Below are 21,298 nucleotides of genomic sequence, written 5' to 3' on the forward strand. Positions count from 1 at the left end.
ACCTGCAATGGGCACCACCAGACAGGGCTGGAGCAGTGGCCTGGGCCCTTCGGCACCCTCCTCTCCTCCCCCTTGATGGAGAAACAGCTCCTTGCCCTGCGTGTGGCAGGCAGTGCAGTATTAGGCCCCCCCTCTACCCATCCCTCAAATTTAAAGAGTGTAGAAACAGATTCATTTTCAGTCAATAAATAATAATAAATAAATGAATATGGGCCAGTCTTTGCAATTGTTGCCTGCAGTGTGAGCTCTATCCCTCTGAAGCATCTCCTTGGGACACCACAGATGTTTTTAATAAAGCCGATGGGCAAAATCTTGGGCTGGGGCATCTGAGCTGCTCAGCCAGCTTTATGCCCATCTGCTGTGGGGCTGAGCCATGCAGGGAGCTGGGGGGAGTGGAGGGCAGTGTCGAGGCTGGGGCTGCCCAGAGCACCGATGTCCCTGTGGAGGGGCGGCAAGGCAGAAGGATGCACTAAAATCACTTTTGTATCTCTCCTGTGGTGTTGCACCATGGCGTAGGGGCTAATGCTTTCTGACCGAAGTCTTTCTCAGAGATTTTATTTAGTCCCTGTGTGCAATATCGGGAAATCTCCCTGTGACACTCCTTCTGCCAGGAAGCATTTTAGGAAGGGCTATGGGTCCCTTCACAAAAGGCAGAGAGAAAATATTTGCGTAAAATGCTTTATCGCCTCAAAAACGTCCATGCTGACTTTGTGAGAGATCTAACACGGGACATCCTGAATGGCTCTATTGAAAAAGAGAGCCTTGAAAACCTGCCCTCTGAAAGTCAGTGTTTCCATTTGGGCACTCAGAAATGGATGTACTTAAAATCAAGCTTCGCATGGAAATTTGAACCAACTTGAATATTAATATTGGCAACAGCTCTGCTTGTTGATAGAGTGCACCACTCTTCGAACAGACTATATCATTTGGAATATGTTTTCAAAATTATGTACCTAAAACGTTCTCACAAATGGATTTGATTACTTTTTGTCTGTACAAGACCAGGTTAGTGTTAGCAAATGGGCAACTGCCTGAGGAGAAATGGGTAGGGGAGTACGTGAGTATCCTTTTTCGCACACATCAGTGCATATTTGGTATATGAGGTGGTGCTTACACATTTTTCCTTTCACTGTTTAGGCGGCCAGTTTTTAAATGTGGCCTGTGGTGTTTCTGTTCCTTTGATGTTTTCAGATGACTTCTAGTTCTTTCAACATATATGTTTTATCTAATTCTCTGCTAAGGCTATCTCAAGGTCTCAGAGGAAATCTGGATCAGGTTTTATTTTATCCAACCTATTCCACCCATCCCTGATTTAAATGAAAAGGGAGCTGGATCCTCTGGTAAAACTACATTTACAGCTTCGTGTTTATGATGTGAGAGATCCTCTTGCTTCAGAAATTCACACTCCTTCCTTTCTGGTTAAAAGAAAGTCCCTGTTGGCTGCTAGAAGCATCAGGCCTATGAAGAGTGGGTGAGTTGTTCTCATCTTGTTTGGATGCTGAAAGATGGTTAATAGTCAGATTTACATGTAGACTTTCAGAGTCAACCCAGTGCTTCACCCATAGTTATAAAACGAGACCAAAGATACTGGCATGGGGTTGCATCTTCTGCGAAATCTGAACCAGACATTGCTGGCACTATACTATGGCAATGAGCCTGACCTAGATGAGTTTCTGCTCAGGCCATGGGTGAAAATCAGCTGTATGCGTTGCATGGTGTAGGATTGCTGTGTACAGAAGAAGCTTATTCGTGAGAGCTCCTGGGCACCCCCAGCCCTTTGCTGAGATCAGTGTGTGTACCGCAGTTGCTCAACCGTTCCTCAGGTCAAGCCCTCACTAAATTGTATCCCTAGCAACTACATAAATGTACAAAACTGCACAAAATGACGTATGTGCGTGATAAGTAGCAATGCGTCCGTTAATACTGTGTGACTTGGTGGAGGAGAGATTTTTCTAACACAACTTCAGAAGTGCTTAGGACGACAAGATATTCTCTGTGGGAGCCGTCTACTTTCCACGTGGAAAATGCATGATGGGCTTTTGGGTAGGATTGGATATATGTTGCTGCTTTGAATTACTGCCTGGATGAGTCAAGCTATTTTTTTGTCATGTCTGATCTCTGTTGTGCTGCCGAATGGCTGTTTCTTCATGGACCGTGGATTAAAGTTCCACGTAAATGGAACTGTAAATGATCAGGTTCTCTTCAACTGTAGGAATTTGGTTTTTTTAAATGAAAATAAGTATTTGAAAAGAATTCCTCTGCGTTCAATACCTGTTCAGCAGTTACACTTTTTGTGAAGCATATGTCTGGATAGGAATTAGAGCCTGTTTTTGGAAGAGATGACCTAGTGCCATACCCCCTTGCTCTTTCTTCAAAATCTGACTGTAGCGCATCTTTAGGTCCTTATCTTTGCTGCTTGTGTAGGTAGAATGAGTCTGCAGGAGAAAAATGACATTTTGTGTGAGGTAGCAGCTGCTGTTGCTGTAGGTACTGCGTGAGGCTGTGCTGCAGGCATTAATCTTGTACTCCTCCTGTAGCCCTTCACTAACAAGAAATAAAAGCAAGAACATCACTACCTGGGGATTAGAGAAGGAGACTGCCATTCAGGAAGGAAGACTCAAATCCGCCAATTCATAATAGCAGAGCATCTTTCCCAGATGAAGCTCAGTAGTCTGAGCTAACACTACCTTAAACAGTAGAATTTCTTTCAGAGAAATGATGTCTAGGTACATTCAATAGTTGCTATGTTTTGCACAGAAGATGACCTTTGCAAGCACATTCATATGAACTGCTTTTTACAAAATAGCCATCATTGCTGAAGCCAGCAGCAGCCAGAGTCTGATTGCAGCTATATGAATGTTTGCATAGAGAAGCCTCACCACGAAGTCTTTTATTATTCTGTCCTTTAACGCTATGCAGCTAGTACATCATGTGACTTTAGATATTTACAGATGGGATGTTTTATAGTTGCTCAACATGTTAAGAACTAATGCAAAATAAAAAATACTTTCCACCCCCTGAAAATAAGTGAGAAACATTAACGATGTGCTCTGCACTTCCCCATACTACCAATGTTTGGACATCAGTCACTTGCTGTTATCTGCCAGAGATTAAACTGGCAATATATGTATGGGGACACCTTCAGAAATTCTTCAGAGCATGTTCAGTTCAAGATTAGCTCTCTGGAAACGGTCGTGTAAGAAAGGCCATCAAGATGCTCTAGTGATGTGCAATCTGCCCCGTCTCAGGGAGTGCTCTGGATGCCTAGCAAGACATATGCAATGGTTATCTACTGTGGAAACTGAGCAGTTGCTTTACCCTGAGGTCCTCGGGAGAAATTGGTTAAAGTAGGTTTTGGTTCCTATCTTTTGTCCACTGGACCATGCTACGTGTCATGAGACATGCACAGTGCTCTGACCATCCCATGTGGCCTCATGATTGCCACACTTAATAAGAGACCTTTGGCACATGCTTTACGCGCCAGATCTGTGGACGCTTGAATGAGCTATGGGAAACATCTTGTTGTGGGAAGAAGATCTCTGACTGCCTGTGTCCAGCCAATCAAATCCTCTGGCTAAGATACTGAGGAGGCACTGGAAGAGGGGAGCATGAGCGGCACTTGGCTGAAAGGAGCCGCTGCAGGATTTGCAGCTGCCTGATGAGCCAAACACACTAGTTTATCCTTGCTCCAACCTACTACATCAGGACCAAGATGGAAACAGCATGGGTAGTAGTTGTGGTTGCTTAACCTATTTTAAACCCTTAAATCAGTATTTCAGGTACAGGGAAGGTGAAGCCAAGGCTTGCAGAATTGGCAAAATAAGGCTCCCACTGAAGCCAAGGCTTGCAGAATTGGCAAAATAAGGCTCCCACAGCCAGGCTCTTAGGCATGTCTAATTCCTTTTGATTTCAAACGGTTTTGAAAATCAGAGCCTAGTTCCATACTGTAGCACAAAAGTAGTCTGATTTTTATGTGTGATGAGTGCTAAGAAACCCAGCTGAAACTGAGAGCTCTCCATCAGGCTGCTGATGTGAGGTATCCGCAGAAGCCTTCCCAGGTACGCGTGTGGCTCCTGTGTGTTTATAGTCCCTGTACTTCCCATAGCCTTCTCACGACACACATGTATTCCCCATGCAGCACAATGTGAAGTATACACATGGGGTCACGTTTCTAGCAGAGTCCAGCATCCACAGCTTGAGCCAGCACTCATCTTCCAACATGTCATTTAGGAAGGGACCAAAACAGAGAATCGTTGTCCTGCCCATACTGTTGGATTCAGCAATGAACCGTGGGAGGAATCCCTTATATCTGTAAATATAGGGACTGGGGTTGAGCCTGAGCAGAGCAGCAGAAAAGGAGGACCTATCTGTAGTTTTGGGATGATAAAATAGTAGTGGTGGGAAGTAGGATGTTGGGAGAGGGGGCAGCATTTCGTGGTGGAGGCATGTTCTAGTAAGAAGTTCAAGAAATCACTGCAATTCAGCAGCTGGTTCAATCAAACCAGCTGAAACTGCCTTCAGTACCATCCTGGACCAGATTTTTCAGAAAAAATGAGCAGCTTGGTAGCTAAGCCCTTTTGCAAAACATCTTGCCACTTATTGTCACAATAGAAGCTGCTGGATGCTGACCACTTCAGAGAAGTTGGACCAAATGCGAGATGCCAAGCACTTGAAACGCTGGCATTGAGCTCTGTGGAGAATTTGATCCATTATGTGCTGCTCCACTTCAAAGTGGGTAGCAGCTTGTGACAACAGTACAGCATCACAGCAAATGTCACTTTTTGTGCAAACATTGAACCAACAGAAAGCAACTTTTGAGCTTGATAGCAAATTTCACACAAATTTCAATTTGCTTTGAAAATTTTCAGAATTCTAACTGACTGGAAAAGGAATATTGGGCTTGGGCCTTTCTGATGAAAATTTTTATAAAATATTATGGGGGGGGGGGGACAGGAAGGAAAGAGGAAAGGTGCATTTTCCCACCAAGTCTTGTTCACTGTTTTCTGATACAGCACAAAGAATGTTACTAGAATGAGTCTAAATCCAGAAAGAAAGACAAAGCCTACCCTTTTGAGATTTTCTTTCTTCTGCTGCTTAGATTGGTGTTATAACTTTGGGAGGAAAGAAAAGGTTACATACCTTCCCAAAAGGAAAAAGGAAGACAGTTTTAACATGGACTAAGAGCTATAGTTCAACTCTGCAATCTAGGTTCAGACCCATCTCCAGCTTTCAGTATAATCTTTCTTTGGATATTCTTTTCTTAAATCAAAACCAGGAATTATACAGCTGTTGAGATAAGAATAATTAAGAACAATGCGTTTCCTTTTAAAGCTCCTCAAAGGATAACCTCTAATAAGATGAATTGAGCGTCTCATTTAGGCCACACACAAATGATGGCTCATATTTAGTAACAACATTTTTTGGGGCAAAGATAAGCTAATTTTGCTCAAGAACAGAGGGTGGTCTTTAAGCCTTGCATTTGTCAAAGAAACAAGCACTTTTTTATCTATAGCGTATAATCTTCCGCAGCTCAAAGAGGAATAGTGTAGGGGGAGGGAAATTCAGGCAATGTATTTATGTTGGAGCACAGGCCTGAGCGGCTGAACAGAGCATGAAGTTAAAGAGACAACAGGCTAGTTCGTGGAAACCTTACTTGCACTCAAAGGCTTACATGAATCGATGCCATTGCTGTAAGTACTCAGCCCTGTGACTAACTGCTGGGTGATTTGGTCCCCTGTGAAAGTGCCACAGAGCTCATCTGGATTTATAAAAAAAATCAATTCTTCGTAATTAATCTTCTGTTTTGTTTCTAAATTCCCTTTTCCTTCTATGGAAATGATTCACCACTGAACTAGGTGGGGTGCCAGCAACGTCATTGCAGTGGAAGTGAGCCTGCAGGGTGCCGGCTGCTCCCCGCCAACCCTCTGCTCTCTCTGCTCCCTGCTGGGATGCGGCATTGGGCAGACCTGCTCTCACAGGCCCTGTGTCCGGACGAGGAGTTGGGATCCACGTTTAGTATGCATTCCCGCTTGCTCCACGCTTCCACTAGAAGAGTGGCTCTGATTTTGCTCCCTTTCGCACTAGTGTGGACGTGGTATAATGGGGTGAGGATGTTCCTCAGTCATCTTGGTGCAGGGTATGGCAGAGCAGCAGCTTGTAATCTGGTGCCAGGTCTCCACACCAGGGAAGGTGGCCTCGTTTGGAAGAGTTCATGGAGGAAAGCCGTAGGGTCCTTTAATATAGAGAAAAGGCAAGCCATAGTGCAAAACATGACACTGACAGGTTCTCCTCCTCCCCTCAAGACACTTCACCTGAAAAAAGAGAAGCACCAGCTGGAGTTATAAATGATTCCAGGGCCTAATTGCCAAATGCTTCCCCTCTCCCCTTTGTATCTGTTACCGATGCATCATCCACATATGAACGTTTCCTGGAATTTGGTTCCAGAGATTTGAGCCTGTGAAGTTTTGGGGCCAGACTTGCTCAAATGGAACTCCCAGGGAGCAGGAATTGCTTCTCTGTTTAAATCAAGGGGCTTATCAGGGAATGCTAAATGATTTTTTTACAGCTAAAAGTCAAAAGATCTGACCATTCTTCTCCTTGCTATTTGCTGCATGGCTTTCAAAAAAAAAAAAAAAAACCCTGCTTTCCAGTCCCCCTGGTCCTCCAGCCAGCAGAGTCTGCTCCTGTCACCACCCTTCTAATTACTGGAAAGACCCCACTTGGCTGGAGAGATCAATGCAGGATTGTTTTACACCAGCCCAGATATTTTGCCTGCTTAATCAGAATCCAAAAGAGTAATAGAGTGATCCATTAGCCAATCAGATGGCATTCAATCAAGCAATGCTCTGCGTTTATCCAGCATTTTTCATCAGCAGTGATGAAGCATTCATTGATTACAAGCATTAATTAGGTCTAATCACATGCCTGGAAATGAGGTGTTATGGAAACATGAAAATAAAAAGGCTGTGTTTTAAAAGGGATTTGGGTGGTTTAGAGGGAGATAGGCATCTCGTGGACTCTCAGAAGCCCCTCGTGCACATAATTCATAAAGACAAGGTACTCTTCACCCTCTGAGAATCAGGCCCCACTGGGCTATCCCAAACTGTGCTGTCAAACATTAAAGCCTCTGATTTTCCTTTTAGCTGAACTCCAACCACTGCTCCATTTTACTCCATTATAATGAAAAAGAGCGCAACAGGGAGGGAACAGACAAGTAAGCTGGAGGCCTGGTGATGCTGAGATCAGGGACATACATAGCTGCCCCGACCGAGGACCACACACTGAATGAGGAGCAGTGAAACCCTGGGAATTGTCAGGGCCAGGATTAACTCAGCACGGCTCTAGAGTTTGCCAGACTCAGTAAGGTTACCTGACATGATTTCCACTGTCATTTTTAACCCCAGGATAGCTTTTTTGATTTCTGATTTCTTTTAAGGGAGTTCAGTTTACACACATACCTATATATATATTTAACAGATATTTAGCTAATGGCAAGGTCATCCAATTTATGCCTTAGGCTGAATAGTAGCTCACAAAAGCCCGGTGGGCTCTGTTAGCTCTCTATACCTGTTTGTGCTTTCGATGCATATGGGGTAGGCATCTGAGGCATGCATAGTACAGCTATAAGACAATGTCTAAATGCATAAAAAGACTTTTGTGTCCTAAGTCTGGTCCTCCTGCTCACAGTCTCAACCTTCTTGTTTTTCGCACTGCTCTATTCCAATCTAATTTCCATTGCTTTAGCTCACCCCGCTCTCTCTGTCCCTCCCCACAGCAGGACACAAAATAAACAATGATCAAAGCCTTCATTTTCCAATGTTGCAAAATTGAGTGGGTTCATAAGTAAGTATCAAAAAACAAAAAAAGAAACCCAATCCTTTCTCCCAGCAGCCAAGGCTCGATTTCGGGGCAGAGAGAAGAAACGACTGCAAGGCTGCATTTGCCTGGGCTGGCGTGGGCACCTGGCTGCATGGCTGCAGGGCTGCAAAATCGCTCCTAGGGAGCGGCATGAATCACAAGCGAAGCCTGGCTCCTCCACACAGGGTGCACACGCTTTGCTCTGTGCACTTGGACAGCGCCGGTCACATTGCTACGCCCACTCTGCTGCCTAAAGTTCATCATGGTGAGGGGAGGGAGACACGATGTAGTTGCATGAGTAAAATCGATAGTTATGCAAGCACTGCAGCAGCAAGATACGGATCGCGTTCCCATCCCAGTCTAGCCTGCTCCACCCTTCCTCCATGAATGGGGGCGGAAAGCAGATGCTTCGACTGACAGTTGCTCAAAGGCTGTTCCTGGTGTTTAGCACAGTTTGCACCCAGCATCATTTAGACACCTAGCTTATTTCACAAGATGAAGCCATCCTCTTGGCTCGTGGATGGGAAGGCTCAAGCCCTTAATGCCCCTGGTTTCTGCATATTCAGAAAGGCCTACTCAAAATGACATTGATTTGGCCTTGATTTTTCTCTTGCCAGTATAAATGAGGAGTAAGTTCAGGGGACTTAGTGCCACTGTAAACCAGAGCATAAGGCCCAGTATGTGGTGGAAACGCAATCCCTCAACAGGGGTGATAATGATTAGGATGGGGCATATTGCAATTACAATACCGGAAATGAAGCCTTTCAGCAGAGAGGGTGCTACATTAGCTCCAGCATTAAAGTGGTTGCAGTATATGACAGTAATTTAAGAGGGAAGGGAAATCTGGGCACCAAATGGTACAGCAAAGGGCCCTTTAAAGCCTGTATGCTGTGATAACGTGTAAATGGCAGAATGCAGATGCTGACATTCCTGTAATACTGCAGGGAGGCCAAAACTGGAGTGGGTCCTGATAAACTGCTGACCTCTTCCTCCCGGTGGTGGTCCCCCTGGACTCACAGATAAGGCAACGGGCAAAGCGGATCATGGAAGTCTTCGTCAGTGCTGCTGCTGTTGCTTAATAGATGAAGTGTTTGGGAAGTGCATGTTGTTTCTTGGCATAGTTAGTAGGGTGGCAGCATCTGAGTCTCCTCTTTCTTCTAGCAGTGTTTAGTGACTCCAGAGGTCTCAGTGGAGTTGCCTCCATGTAAAACTGACACAACAGCAAGCTAAATCAAACCTCAACATCTGTAAAGCTGGATGGGTTCACAAGGATTTAATTCACTCTTCAACATGCCTCATTCCCCAAATTTCTACATAGCACGGTACTGTTGCTATTCACTGGGAAAGAATTTCATATTTGCATTTTCCCAAATGCAGTAAAAGTGGCCTTGCTCACCTCCTAACACTCAATAGCATTAACTTTTTTTTCTCTCTCTCTGGAGAAACAGGCCTGGATTTTCCCTACCACATCAAACTCTCAGTGTAGAATCATGTCTCCAGGGAAGCAGAGAGTAGTCTAACATCTAACCAGATGCACCTAAAAATCATAGAAATAAAAGCAAATGCAAATTTTTGCTTGTTGTGCCCGAAAAACTGCAGGCCACGCTGAGGTTCCACCTGCAGATCTCCAATGTCAATTGGCAGGTGCCATCAACTAAAACAGGCATCTGGGAGCAGATTAACATCATGCAGTGAGTCAGTTGACTACATCACCAGCTCCAAAGCTGGGAGTAATACAGAGCCATTAGGGACTGGGACTTATTATCTCGGGTGGAGTACCAATAACCTGTCCTTTATTTCAAGAGTCACGCTAGTGTCTCCACATGGCTCTGTGCTGAGTGGATATACCAGTTTGATTTTCTGCACTGCGCTCTACTGCGGGCTGTAGGTCTTGCTCTGAGGGTGCATGTAGGGTCTGCCTCTTGTCCGTTTTTTTACTTAGGAAGGGTGTGTGTCCAGGCAGCTTCAGGAGAGAAGGGGATCTGCAGGACAGGTGATAGGCTTTGCTCTTTACTTAGATAGCAGTCTAGCTCACATGAAGGAATCCATCTCAATTTAAATGCCCTAGGGTGTCCTTCCAGGTTCCTGCAGACCCCATGCCTCAGCCTCATGCTGATGTCTCAGGTGCCTGTTGGGTATCTCAGGTAGTACTAGACACTTACGTTAAGGCAAATGGAAGTAGTTAGATGGAATTCACCTGGCAAAGATATTTTCTAGGTGTTGAAGAAAGGAGTGGGTTACATGCAGTATGCTCAGGTCATTTCAGAGCTCTTACGTCTGTGATTTAAGGACATTATAGTTAGAGCATAATCTGGCCCTGCTATATTGATTTCTCTGTGAGTGAAAGAAACAATCTTGAGGGACAGCACCTGCATTTGTCAGTGCAGGGGTGACATTGGTACCCAGGCGAGACTTTCTGAAAGGGCTGTCTCACTGGTAACCACTAGAGGTTGATCAGGAGCTGTGCAAGTTGTGTCCGTCCATAGTCATGTCTGCCCCTGTTCCCTAAGCAGGGTCCTCTCACGTGGGAAGGTCAGTCCCAGCATTGAAAGGAAGTATATTTACAGAAGTTTCTTCTCAGCACAGAGAACCAGATGTTTCAGTCCAGGCAGCTGGAGACTCATCTTGTGTCTGGAAATCTGTGAGGGGGCAGCATGCCCCACGAAGGCAGAGGTGGATTATCAGGGTGACTGGTGTGAGATGCTATCGACCCAGTCTAGGTAAAGGCTGTGTCTCACCTACAGCACAAAATCCCATACAAACATGTTTGCATAATAAATCACACATGCAGACCCATGTTTGCCACGTCTTGCTGGAGCGGTGTTTCGTTTCACCCCAGAGTTAAAGGCTCTGCTGGTTTGGAGGAGGGTCATTCCCCACCATCATGGGCAGTGGAGGAGGGAAAGCTGGCTGTGGTTTTTGCTCTGAGTCCAGCTCCCAGAGGCTCTGCAGATCCTGTACCATTAAACATAGCTAAGCTCATGAGCTACACTTGTGTTGCTATTGTCTTTGTGGCTGTTTTTATTGTTAATACCTTGGCTGCTGCTATTATGTCTGGTGTTTTTAGCATGAAAACAGCATTAGCTGAACAACCTCAAGACAGCAGAGGTTGCCAGATTGAGAAACCCTCTGATGCTGGGAAACAAAGAGAGCGTCTCTCCCCACCTCAGGGCTGTGACCTGTGTCGGCTTGGGGCCACAGAAACCCACACAGCCCTGTGGCTGAGTGATGACCATGATATGTACAAGCACTAACAGCGGGTGTTTGGGTTTGATTGCTTTATTTCGAAAACCACACCTGCTGAAGGTGAGAGCCTAGGCGTTGGACAAACAGGCTGCTTGAAAATACTTAGCCACTAGAACAGGGGGATAACAGCTGGTGTTTTGGGCATTCTTCAGTGCTCTAAATCATTTGCAATATCAGTGGTTTCCTGTGACATCAAGCCTTTAAACATTGCCTGATTGCCATAAACTGCAGCCCATCCAAATTTCTGTTCGCGGCTACACCCAAGCCACAGCTCATTTGAAAAGCTGCTTGTGCAAAAGGCGTGGACCGGATAGCAGCCAAATAACCGATAGATGGGGGTGACACAGAGACACCTAGTATAGGTGCTCAGCATTGGCATAGAGGGGTCCATGTGATTTCTTCCATTGAATTTCAAGAGAAACGATGGCAAATAAGATAATGAGTCAAAGGGAGGAAGTGAGAGCAGAGGCTAAAGAAAAGTGTGTGAGAGCGAGCTCTGTGGACTGCTCTGCCTGCGCCAAGAGCTGGGGAGAGTTTCTGTCAGCTGGTTGGGAAAGCCGAGCAGCTGGAGAGCAAACTACCGTCCTGCCTGCCTGTCTGCGTGTCCGCAAGCAGCACTGCCCTCTTTTGGGTGGAATTAGAGCTGTGCATCTGTTTATTTACCAGCACACGCTGCTGGGTCACGTCTGGCAAACGAAGAGGCACTGCTCCTGCAGCGATGCCGATAGCGATCCACCCATGGCTGAAGCAGAGAGAGTGGAGTGGTGGCGCGCGACCGAGGGGCCGCCACGCTCGGCAAAGGTGCCCTTTGGCTGCGTCATCGCTGTGCATGTGCAATTGCAGGTGTGGCTCATCTATGTGACCGTGAAGTCTGAGTCAGCTGTCACTCTCTCTGGCTCTTTGGGTGACCTGCGCGACCAAAGCCAGGGCTCCTTTAGGTAGCACTTTTCTCCCTCTTTTTGGGTCTAGGAGCAGCTGGGTCGGTGCTATTCTGTCCAGTCGGCTCTTGCTGCCGTGCAGAAGGACTCAGGGAATCACTGAACAACTTTTGGCTCGAGCCTTGCCACAAGCAGGTAATTATTTCAGGTGGCGAACGCCGATGCCAAGGTCTGCTGAAAACAATGCACCCGAGAACTTTGCCATGGAGGAGCTGATTTTTGTTACGTTAGGGCACAGTGCGGTTTGAGCCGAGCACTTCACTTCAGGCCAAACGTTCTGCTGGAGGGCTCCTCCACAGCTGCAAGCACTATTGTTAACAGAGACATAAATTAAGGATACGGGTCAACCTATTGGTTCAACATTTTTGGTGGCCTGTGTCCAGCTACAGTCAGATCTTGAAGGACACGTGTAGTGGTGCTATTTGTCTTAGACAAGAGAAAGCATCCCTTTGAGAAGCAGCTCATGCCCCCAGAAGTATCTGATTACACTTCATTTAGCTTCGACGGCTACAGAACTTTATCATGCCGGGTCACAATCTCACAAAGTCCTCATTGTGACCTAGGCATAGGATCTGACTTGATGAGTGACACTTTTTTTAAGACCAACTGTTTCATTATGAAACTTCTGAGATTGGGGAAAAAAAAATCCCAAACAAATAAGAACAGGCCACTATTAAAAAGACCATTGGTGCATTTTTACATATCCTCCTTGTAGCAATTGTGGCTGTGTGTAAAAGGCAAGCATGCCTTGTGATCGTGAGAGAGTGGTTAAAAAAACATGAGTCACACAGTCAAATCTTGTGACTTGGTAGAACTAAGAAGGTCTCCATAAAGGCAATTTGTGGAAGAATTGGAGAGAGACACAAATTTTCAAGGTCAGCCAGAGGCTAATGAGCACTCTTTCATAGTGTGATTGTATTGCCTGAATTTCTGTATTTCAAAGCCAGTCTAACTACTTTATAGCTGAAGTACTGTAACTGAAGAGGCTGTAATAATATTGACGAGTAATCCTGCCAGAATCTGGGATGGTATTCAGCATAATATGAAACATTTTCTCCTTGCCTGGTCGAGTATGGAACAAAGAGTTAAACAAATGCGTGGTTCCCGTGAGTACCACTTATCTTTCTTCCCAAAGGGCATGCATGCAGATGCTTTGTAAGTTGGGTTGTCAACAGCTAAGGCTTGTGGCCAGATTCACATGTTCTCCACCTTTTTGCCTGTGAGCTGCAGGAGACTCATCTCCAGAGGGACAGTTTTTCATAACTTAATTAGATTGGCGCCATTCACACAGCTACAGTTTCAGGTTGGCTCAGCTTTTCTTCTGCTCTAACTCTCTAGTTCAGGGGATTACAGTAGCACTGAAATTGGTTCTGAACTAAACATTTGGCAACTTCTCCAGGTCAAGGAGGTAGTTCTTCTTGTTGCTGCTATTACTAAATTAAAAATAAATAAATAATCAACGTGTGGCCCTTAATGAGAAACTAGGAATGAGAGACAAATTTTTTTGCAGTGCTTTGGTGTATAGGTAGGTAGGAATCGATCACATTTTTTTTTCCATGCAAGAATTACTGTAGTCTAATAAACCATTTAAAGCAGAATAAACTCCAAATGCACCCTCTTAGTATGGGTTTACACCATGATTTCTTCAGTGTAGCTTTAATCAGCCGGGGATCCAGTCAAACTTAACCAAAAGTAAGTGAAAGTAGAAGTGTTTCCACTAGCGTTTCTGGTGGTTTAAATGAACCTGTTTAGAAATGAATTAAAGTAAAATCACTGAGATTCTTAGAACAGAAAGTCCTTAGCCTTGACCGGGAGGTATATTTCATACCTTTCATACAAATAGCAGTTGAAGAAAAGGGAGATTCGCAAGCAGCAAGAGTAGACTGGAGGAAAAGAAAGAGTAGGGAGACCTTTCCAAGCTCTGTGCATAAAATGGGTCTCTCCCGCCTGTAACGTGCAGATGTTCATTACAGCAAATATTCTATAGAGTATTTGGGCTCACTTCCTCTCCATGTGATCCACTGGACCCCCACCACCACCCAAGTCCTCGGCATGGCTGATACTGCCCGTGGGCCCACTGAGGTGGTCAGGTTTTACCTGAGCATGTGGTAGCCGTGTAACTACACGCCTGTGGCTTCTTCACCAGCTGCAGTGATGGATTGTAACCCATTCCTAGCAAGCAGTTTTGAGCAAATCAGCTAGTAAATGGCATTTTAACAGAAGCCAGATGGAATAAATTAAAAGGAGTCTGGCAAACCCTGTGCGAAGGAGGGAATATAAGTATCTGCAGGGATGGCGAAGAAAGATGACTCCCAGTAGAGAGCTAATAAGAGCAACAAATATGAGTCTTTACCTCACTTATAAATGCAAAGAAAACAAACAAATCCACAATCCAAATTTTCTCACCTGAATGTAAATAAACCTATTAGACCTTGCTCTGTCCTGCCCAGGATTTTTGATGCAAAAAATGCTTCCTGACACAGTGCTTACAAGATTGGTTTTATCTATCTTCTGTAAATACTGATTATTCTGTGGCTTTTCACCTTCTCTGTGATGTGAGCCATTTGTGAGAAGGACGCCAACTATGGAAGTAAGTTAGCTGCCTTGTCTGTGATATTGAACAAATACGTTATAAGCAGATTCAAGCCTGTGCTTCATGGCAACCTGTCCGGGGCAAGTGCTCTGTTGAGCGTCTGAATGTTATAGGTTGTTGCTGAGTCTTCACAAATGGCCAAATGCGTCATCTACACCGGTCTCTGAATGCCTGACCTAAGGCAAGAAAGCCTGTTGTGCTGATTTGTCTGTCCACTGGAAGTGAGTATTCCTGCTACCCAAAGGCAGAAAATCACTTACCTGGCACACACCTGGTCTCCCCAAGATCCCTCTGCAATCACTGGAGAGAGAGAGAGAGCAAGATGGGCCCCTCCAGTGGGTAATTCAAACCAGGACCTTAATTTAGCTACATCGCGTCGTCCTCTGCAGGAGATTTTGTCTTTCTCCATGGACCGAGGAGAGGCTGGAGAGCCTGGCTGAGCAACTTGGCTGCCTGCGGTTGGTGTTGTGAATTCTCTGCTTGCTGAAGCCAATGAAAACATGAAGAAACAGAGCTATCTGTGACCTCTCTAAGTAATTTATTCACCCTCATTCTTCACACTTGGTGCCAACTTTCTCATTTGATCTGGCTGAAGTTTGCCTCCTTGAACTGTTGTTATGGCTTTCCCTGCTAGACAGAGAAAGATTTAGTAGTGACGGTTTCCTTCCTTCGCGCTGAAATCAAGGCGTCTGAATCTTCTTTGTGATGACAGGAATAAACGCATCCCTCTTAAAATCTGTCACTCAGATGCAGTCTTGCCATTCACTGTGTGGCTTTTTTGGCAGGTTTTTAAACACCCCTTTGGAAAACCCAACTTCCAGCCACAGCCAGTGCTGCGGGCCAGCCTCACCGGTGCAGATTGCAAGATGATAGCGCCCCGCTTCTCCTACAGAGCGCTCCTCGCCCAGGGCAGAAGGATATCACCCTCGGCGCTTTCCACTTACCAACAACCAAACGCCTATTACAGAGCAATATTTCTGAAGCAGAGCTCTTTTCAGGAGGCCTCACGAGAACTCTCTGGCACATCTCTCAGGCAGAGGACTATGCTGCTGAATTTAAAAATTTGTCCTTGCTTGCTAATGGACTTGAAAGGTAATTTGCCTTCTCATATGAATTATGTTCCTTGTCACTTCTTTTCTAGTACTGAACAGAAGTAATAGGTAACTATTTCTGCCTTTCTGCATCAATATTACTAGTTTCGCAATTGCTGTCTGTCACTTCTAGGGTTATTTTTCTGTTCTTAATGTATTTTTAAACCCCATGTTCTTATTAGGAACTCCAGTAGAAGATTATTTCCATGAAGGCCCCCAGCTTCCGTCACTACCTTTTTGCATTTCATAACGTCTCATAAGTATCTTTACTTTTTCCTCCTGCCTTGTTATCTCTTTATTTAGTAGTTTCCAATTGCTGCTGAATTTGGATGAGTTTTTAGCTTAAGCTCTAACTTGATTGCGGAATGGAGGGAGTGGTCAGGAAACGAATAGTTTCTCTTTTTTTTTATTATACCTGTACTATTTTTGTACATATTTCTTCTGTTCAGATTTTTCATCCTAACTAATTTTGCTTACAGTTTTCAGGAACTTTGAGAAACCTTTTTGATGCAACAGTTCTGTATACTAATTACTACTTGTGAGCCTCCTCTCTTTGCCCATATAGAGTGTGATCCGGCCACAATCGATAGTCCCTCTGCAACCAATCACTTCCAGTCCAGGAAGTAATCAGTCGTTACCTGCCATAATGGGGTCTGTAGTAAAGTTACTTCCTTTTGTATGCAGTTGCTTCTTTATTCTGTACATAGTATCTGTTAGTTCTAGAAACTCTAGACTGTTTTACCACTGGATCAGAGGGACCTCAAGAATGTATTTCTCAAACTAAAGTCACCTGTAACAACCAACACCCCTTTGCCTTTCCTATGCGAAAGACAGGTGATGAAGGAATGCATCCTCTTCTTTTCCTTGGCCAAGTGATCTTGAGAGCTCCCCGTGTTTCCCCCTGGGCTTCACGTATGAGAGCAGAGTCACACAAGCTGAAGACCCACAGTCTCAGTGAGTATCAAGCAATCGGTAGGCTACAGAAGGCAACGGCACCCACAGCACCTGTCTGATTGCTTCTTTCCTTCCTGATGAGATTACAGTATCCTGGTGTTTGAGTTTTTCCAGTCCAGCCAAGCTACTGCCATTTCTTTACTGGTTCCTCTTGCCAGTTATCCCAGCTCCTGAAGTAGATATGTAAGCAACTGAAGAAATTGTTCATTCTTTGAATTCCTTATCAATCAGCTCAGTTTGATTTGTTTTTGTCATGCTAAATTCAAGATTCCTCTGTACCGGCCTTAAGTTGCTAGTTAATATCAACCAGCAAAGTCACCCAGGAAGATTCGAGCCCCTTGGCCTGAGATGCAAGTTCTCCCATCCAATTCTAATGTTGCAACGTGTGCTTGACCACACAAATACCGTCAGCTTCATGCCAGTCAACACAGCCTCAATATTTTCTGCCATCTCTATTCTCACACCCAAAGAACCAGAAATCTTTGTCAATGCTGTTTGGGTATTTTTCTTCCTCATCCCCACTTCTGGCGTTCCTGCACACTTCTGCACGGTAGGTAGGTCTAGATGTCGTCCCAGTGCACAGTGAAAGGACTGGAGATTTCCTCCGCGTCCCAGCCAGTCTGGCCACTCTGAGGATGCTATACCACTGTGCTATAGGAGGCATGCTATACCACCAGCCTCACTTCTCAGGCTGATTTCTTCATGCATTGGTGTTCAGGCAGGGCTGCCGATGACAACTAATTGCCCTTGGAAGGCATAATTGCTTTTGCCATCCTGATCACTGGTTGCTTCAGGTATGGGACTGGCAACCAGCAGGAACGGTCTCTGGAGCGCCTGTTTGCCCATTCTTGCACTGTGCAAGGATTTGAGGAGACCCTCAAATTCTGCTGGCTACCCCAAATGCTCTCTGATTTTTTTTTTCCTGCCTGAATCATAGGATACCTTTAACACAAATAGCTGTGATGCTTTGATAATGCAAAACAGTAAATGCCATAGGTGGCATGTTTTTGAGGTTTCTCTCCTGTTTTTTTGACTTGCTACCTTTTCACCATCCCATGTGGCTGTGCAGATACCCAACAGCAAAAATGCAGGGGATTTTTGGGCAGAAACAAAAATGCCTAAAGAACCTGAACAGCTTTGTTGCTGGACAAAAGACAGCTAAAAGGCTTGCTAAACTGCATTTCTAAATGAATGTCTTTGTACATTCAGCTTCTAAGCTGCTGTGAAAGACTCAATCAGTACCGCCTTTCAACATTTTCACATCTTTAAAAGTCCAGCCCTGAAGACTTGAAGTTTCGATTAGACTGCTTTCTAGCATGGTGATGAACATGCTACTGCAATATTTATATATATTTAAGCTAATCCAGTTGTAGAATAAGATTTTGCCTCACATATATTTTAATAAACCTCTGTAGCCAAATAGAACTTTAATTTAATTGCAGCAACTTATAAGTGACATTGAAAGGAAAGCATATATATGCTTTGTTTAAAAACAGCATGACCAAGTATTTTATTGATTTTTAGCTCTACACAGGTATTTCTCTGAGTCACGTATACTTTAAAATCACAGCTGAAATTGTTGATTTTTTCTTTTAAAACAGGTTAGCAGTTTCCTGCAGTTGTTTCCATGCAAGTGATGCTAGATGTGAATATGATAACCCAACTGTAAAAGGTCTGTAACTGTCTGGAAAGGGAAACAGTAAACTGCATTTTTCTGGTGGAGTCTGGTTTTGTATAAGTTTCTCTGTCCATCTCTCAAAATTGCATGTTTCTAGTGAGGGCTGCATTTTTTTAAAGTGAGTAATGGTTTTTCATGTCTCCATTTTGTGTACCCAACTTTATGTATTTTAAAGAATACATAACTGTCATTAACTGTCATTAACTGTCTAACTTCTTGCACTCAGATTGCTTTAAAATGTTGCAGATTGTTTCCCAGAACAACTGAAGCAATCAATAGCTATTAGCTTTTGTTTTTGTTTTTGTTTTTTAATCAGGCCCCGTTAGAAGCAGGTGAACACTTTTGTTTTTCATTCTTGTTTGAAATGAAGCCAGCTATCAAAATCTGGAAATCCTTTGCAGGATAGGACTTCCATTCTTCATGCAGCAATCTCTGGTTACTTTATCACGAGTGCCCGAGATGAAACCGTGAAAAGCAGACAAAAATAAAAACACTAGAAAAAAGAATTGTACTTTTCACACTGTTTTAACCATTGACAAGTTATGCCTACAGACAATGGATTTATGTGATTTATCTTTAACCTGACTTTGTCCTCTTAAGCATAATACCTGGCGAGTGCCTTAGCACCTGGGCTCTAAAACGAATCACTCGCACTAGCTTCGGAAGTAAACCTTCTCAAAGAAAGAGCAGCAATATCCGGCTGGCCATCAGTTTCTATTCTGTTCAGCCTCAGCTGATATATTTCATATGTTTTTTTTTCAGCTGAAGCTGGGCCAGGACTTCTCGAGCTGTGACAGAAGGGCTAAATGAGTGGAGGGAATTTTATGTGCCTCTTCCCACCGCATTCCAGTAACCATGCAGGAAGTCATTGATCAATGGGATTTAAGCAACATGCACAAGAAAGGTACGTGTGTGTGGCCCAGTGGCCTTTCTAGCATGTGCTATGACGACACCACCGTCTGATTCAATAAACGGAGGGATAAGAGGCTAGGTGGTAAGCCGCACACACACCAAGTTTATGATGCATCTCTGTAGCTGAGCGTATGCAGTGTGGTCTTTTTTTAAAGCCCGTTCCATACTGCTGCATGTTTCTTACTAACACTATGGTTTAGATGTGGTCATAACAGAGAGAGAGGTCTTCCTGGAAAATTGCTTAAGATGCTGTCACAAGCATAGGGTAAGTTCCCTGACCCAGTGGCTCATGCTTCCCCGGGAATAGGAGTGTGTTGACCTCTGGCAGATCACTTAGGTTTATTTTATCATCATGATTTGTATAGCTTCTTGGTACCATAAGTCAGGAGAAGATCTGAGAAGTCATGTCAGCCACTAAGCAGAGTAAAATGCATTAAAGCCACACAGACAGGGAGAGTGAAGTAGCTGGTGTGCCTGCATACATGAGCTGGAGTTGTTAGCACTGATGGTTTCACAAAAGAGCTCTGCCCCAAATGAAATCAAGCTCGTTCCTAGGGTAACTTTACTGACCTCACTGGAGCTGTATGGGAAGGGTATTTATTATGTGGTCATACTGTGTATGCTGTGGATATAGAGAGCAGGCAAAAAAATATCCCCTCCCCCACAGAAAAACAAAAAAAAAATCCCCAAACCTCACCTTTATCCAGTGAATGTTCATAATTTCTCTGTAATTGCTTTAGGGCGTTAAAATTGGCATGCAGAGGTCCTCCGGGCCTGTACCTGCCTGTATTGTGTCAGGAGCTCTTATAGAGCAAAGGACACTTTGCAGCAGCAGTTTATGTGTATTAGCGCAGCCACCAGCTAAAACCCAGCTGACAGTTTGATTTTGCCTTTTTTCTGTGCCTCAGTTTCCCCATTTGGCCACATTACACTGCTCAGCGTAGGATGCAGCTGTGACGGGGAGACAGGGAAGGGATTGAGGTCGGTTCAGCAGCTCTGTCGTTGCATGAGTCGGAGCATAAAGTAATGAAGTAAATTTGTTTCCCTTCTTTCTTTCTTATCTGTGATTTTCCACATACAGAGGAAATGGAGAGGGGGAGGCAGTGAGAGGTTGTTATCGTATAGTGATGAGCCAGGCTGCAGATAAAAAGATGCTACTCCTTCAGTGATCCCAAATGTGCTCCCAAATCTCAGAAGAGCTGGATATTTCAGCTGAAAGAGTCAGTTATGAAATAATCTATTCCCTGGGCACTGAAATAGTTGTCATTATTGTACAGCATCAGCAGTCCATTGACCTGAATGGGGACTGCCCTTGCAGAGCTAGTGTTTCAGTCTGTCCACCTGCAGCCTAGTAAATAATGAAGAGGATAGTTTACTGTTACAGAGGGATCGGAATTGCCTGGCTGAACGGTCACAATCCAAGAAAATGTGTTTTAATTTAGTTAAATGAAAAGTAATACATCTGGGAACAACGCGTTCAGGCAGTACCTACAGGATGGGCGTCTCTGCCTTGGAAAACAGGATTATGGGGTCACTGTGGTAACAACCGCCACAGTAGCTGCTGGTTCAACGGGGCTGAAAAGGGCCAATCTGACCCTGGGAATGGAGCAGTAAGTAATTGGACTCGGGGAAGGCACAAGCACTGGTAGGCGCATCCGTAGGCTGCAGTGATCTCAACTGGTGTCCGTATCTCAGCGAGGACATGGAAACACTGGGGAGGGGTCCCAGGAGGGCCGCTGAAATGATTTGGTGGCTGGGCACATAAAAGCCTCTCTGTCGTGTAAGGGTTAAAGTGTGCGATCTGGTCAGATTTTCTCAGTAAGTTTCCTTATGTCTTTGTGACAGAGGATCACAGAATTGCAATGGTGGGATGCTGAAGTTAGGCAAATTCAGCTGCGACATGAGATGCTACTTCCTAGCAGTGCCTAATGATGGCCAGGCAGGAGATAGCAAAACACTAATTTTGGTGGCTGGGGGACTTAAAAACTATGCCTGAATCTGCCTTATGAGAGAACGTCTCTGGCCCAGG

General features: G+C 44.6%; 1 protein-coding gene across 1 annotated transcript in view; it reads left to right on the forward strand.

The window, feature by feature from the left end:
• The window catches only part of LOC104147055 (uncharacterized), a 105,207-nt gene that overhangs the window by 79,423 nt on the left and 4,486 nt on the right, over positions 1-21,298 (forward strand). Inside the window, exons 4-7 of the mRNA XM_068933741.1 lie at positions 15,420-15,726; positions 16,560-16,679; positions 18,281-18,351; positions 19,120-19,261. Of these exons, the coding sequence (XP_068789842.1) occupies positions 15,420-15,726; positions 16,560-16,679; positions 18,281-18,285 (432 nt within the window). The 3' untranslated portion in view covers positions 18,286-18,351; positions 19,120-19,261. The remainder of the gene's footprint in view (positions 1-15,419; positions 15,727-16,559; positions 16,680-18,280; positions 18,352-19,119; positions 19,262-21,298) is intronic.

This window comes from Struthio camelus, chromosome 2 (assembly GCF_040807025.1).
Source record: "Struthio camelus isolate bStrCam1 chromosome 2, bStrCam1.hap1, whole genome shotgun sequence".
Lineage (NCBI taxonomy): Eukaryota > Metazoa > Chordata > Aves > Struthioniformes > Struthionidae > Struthio > Struthio camelus.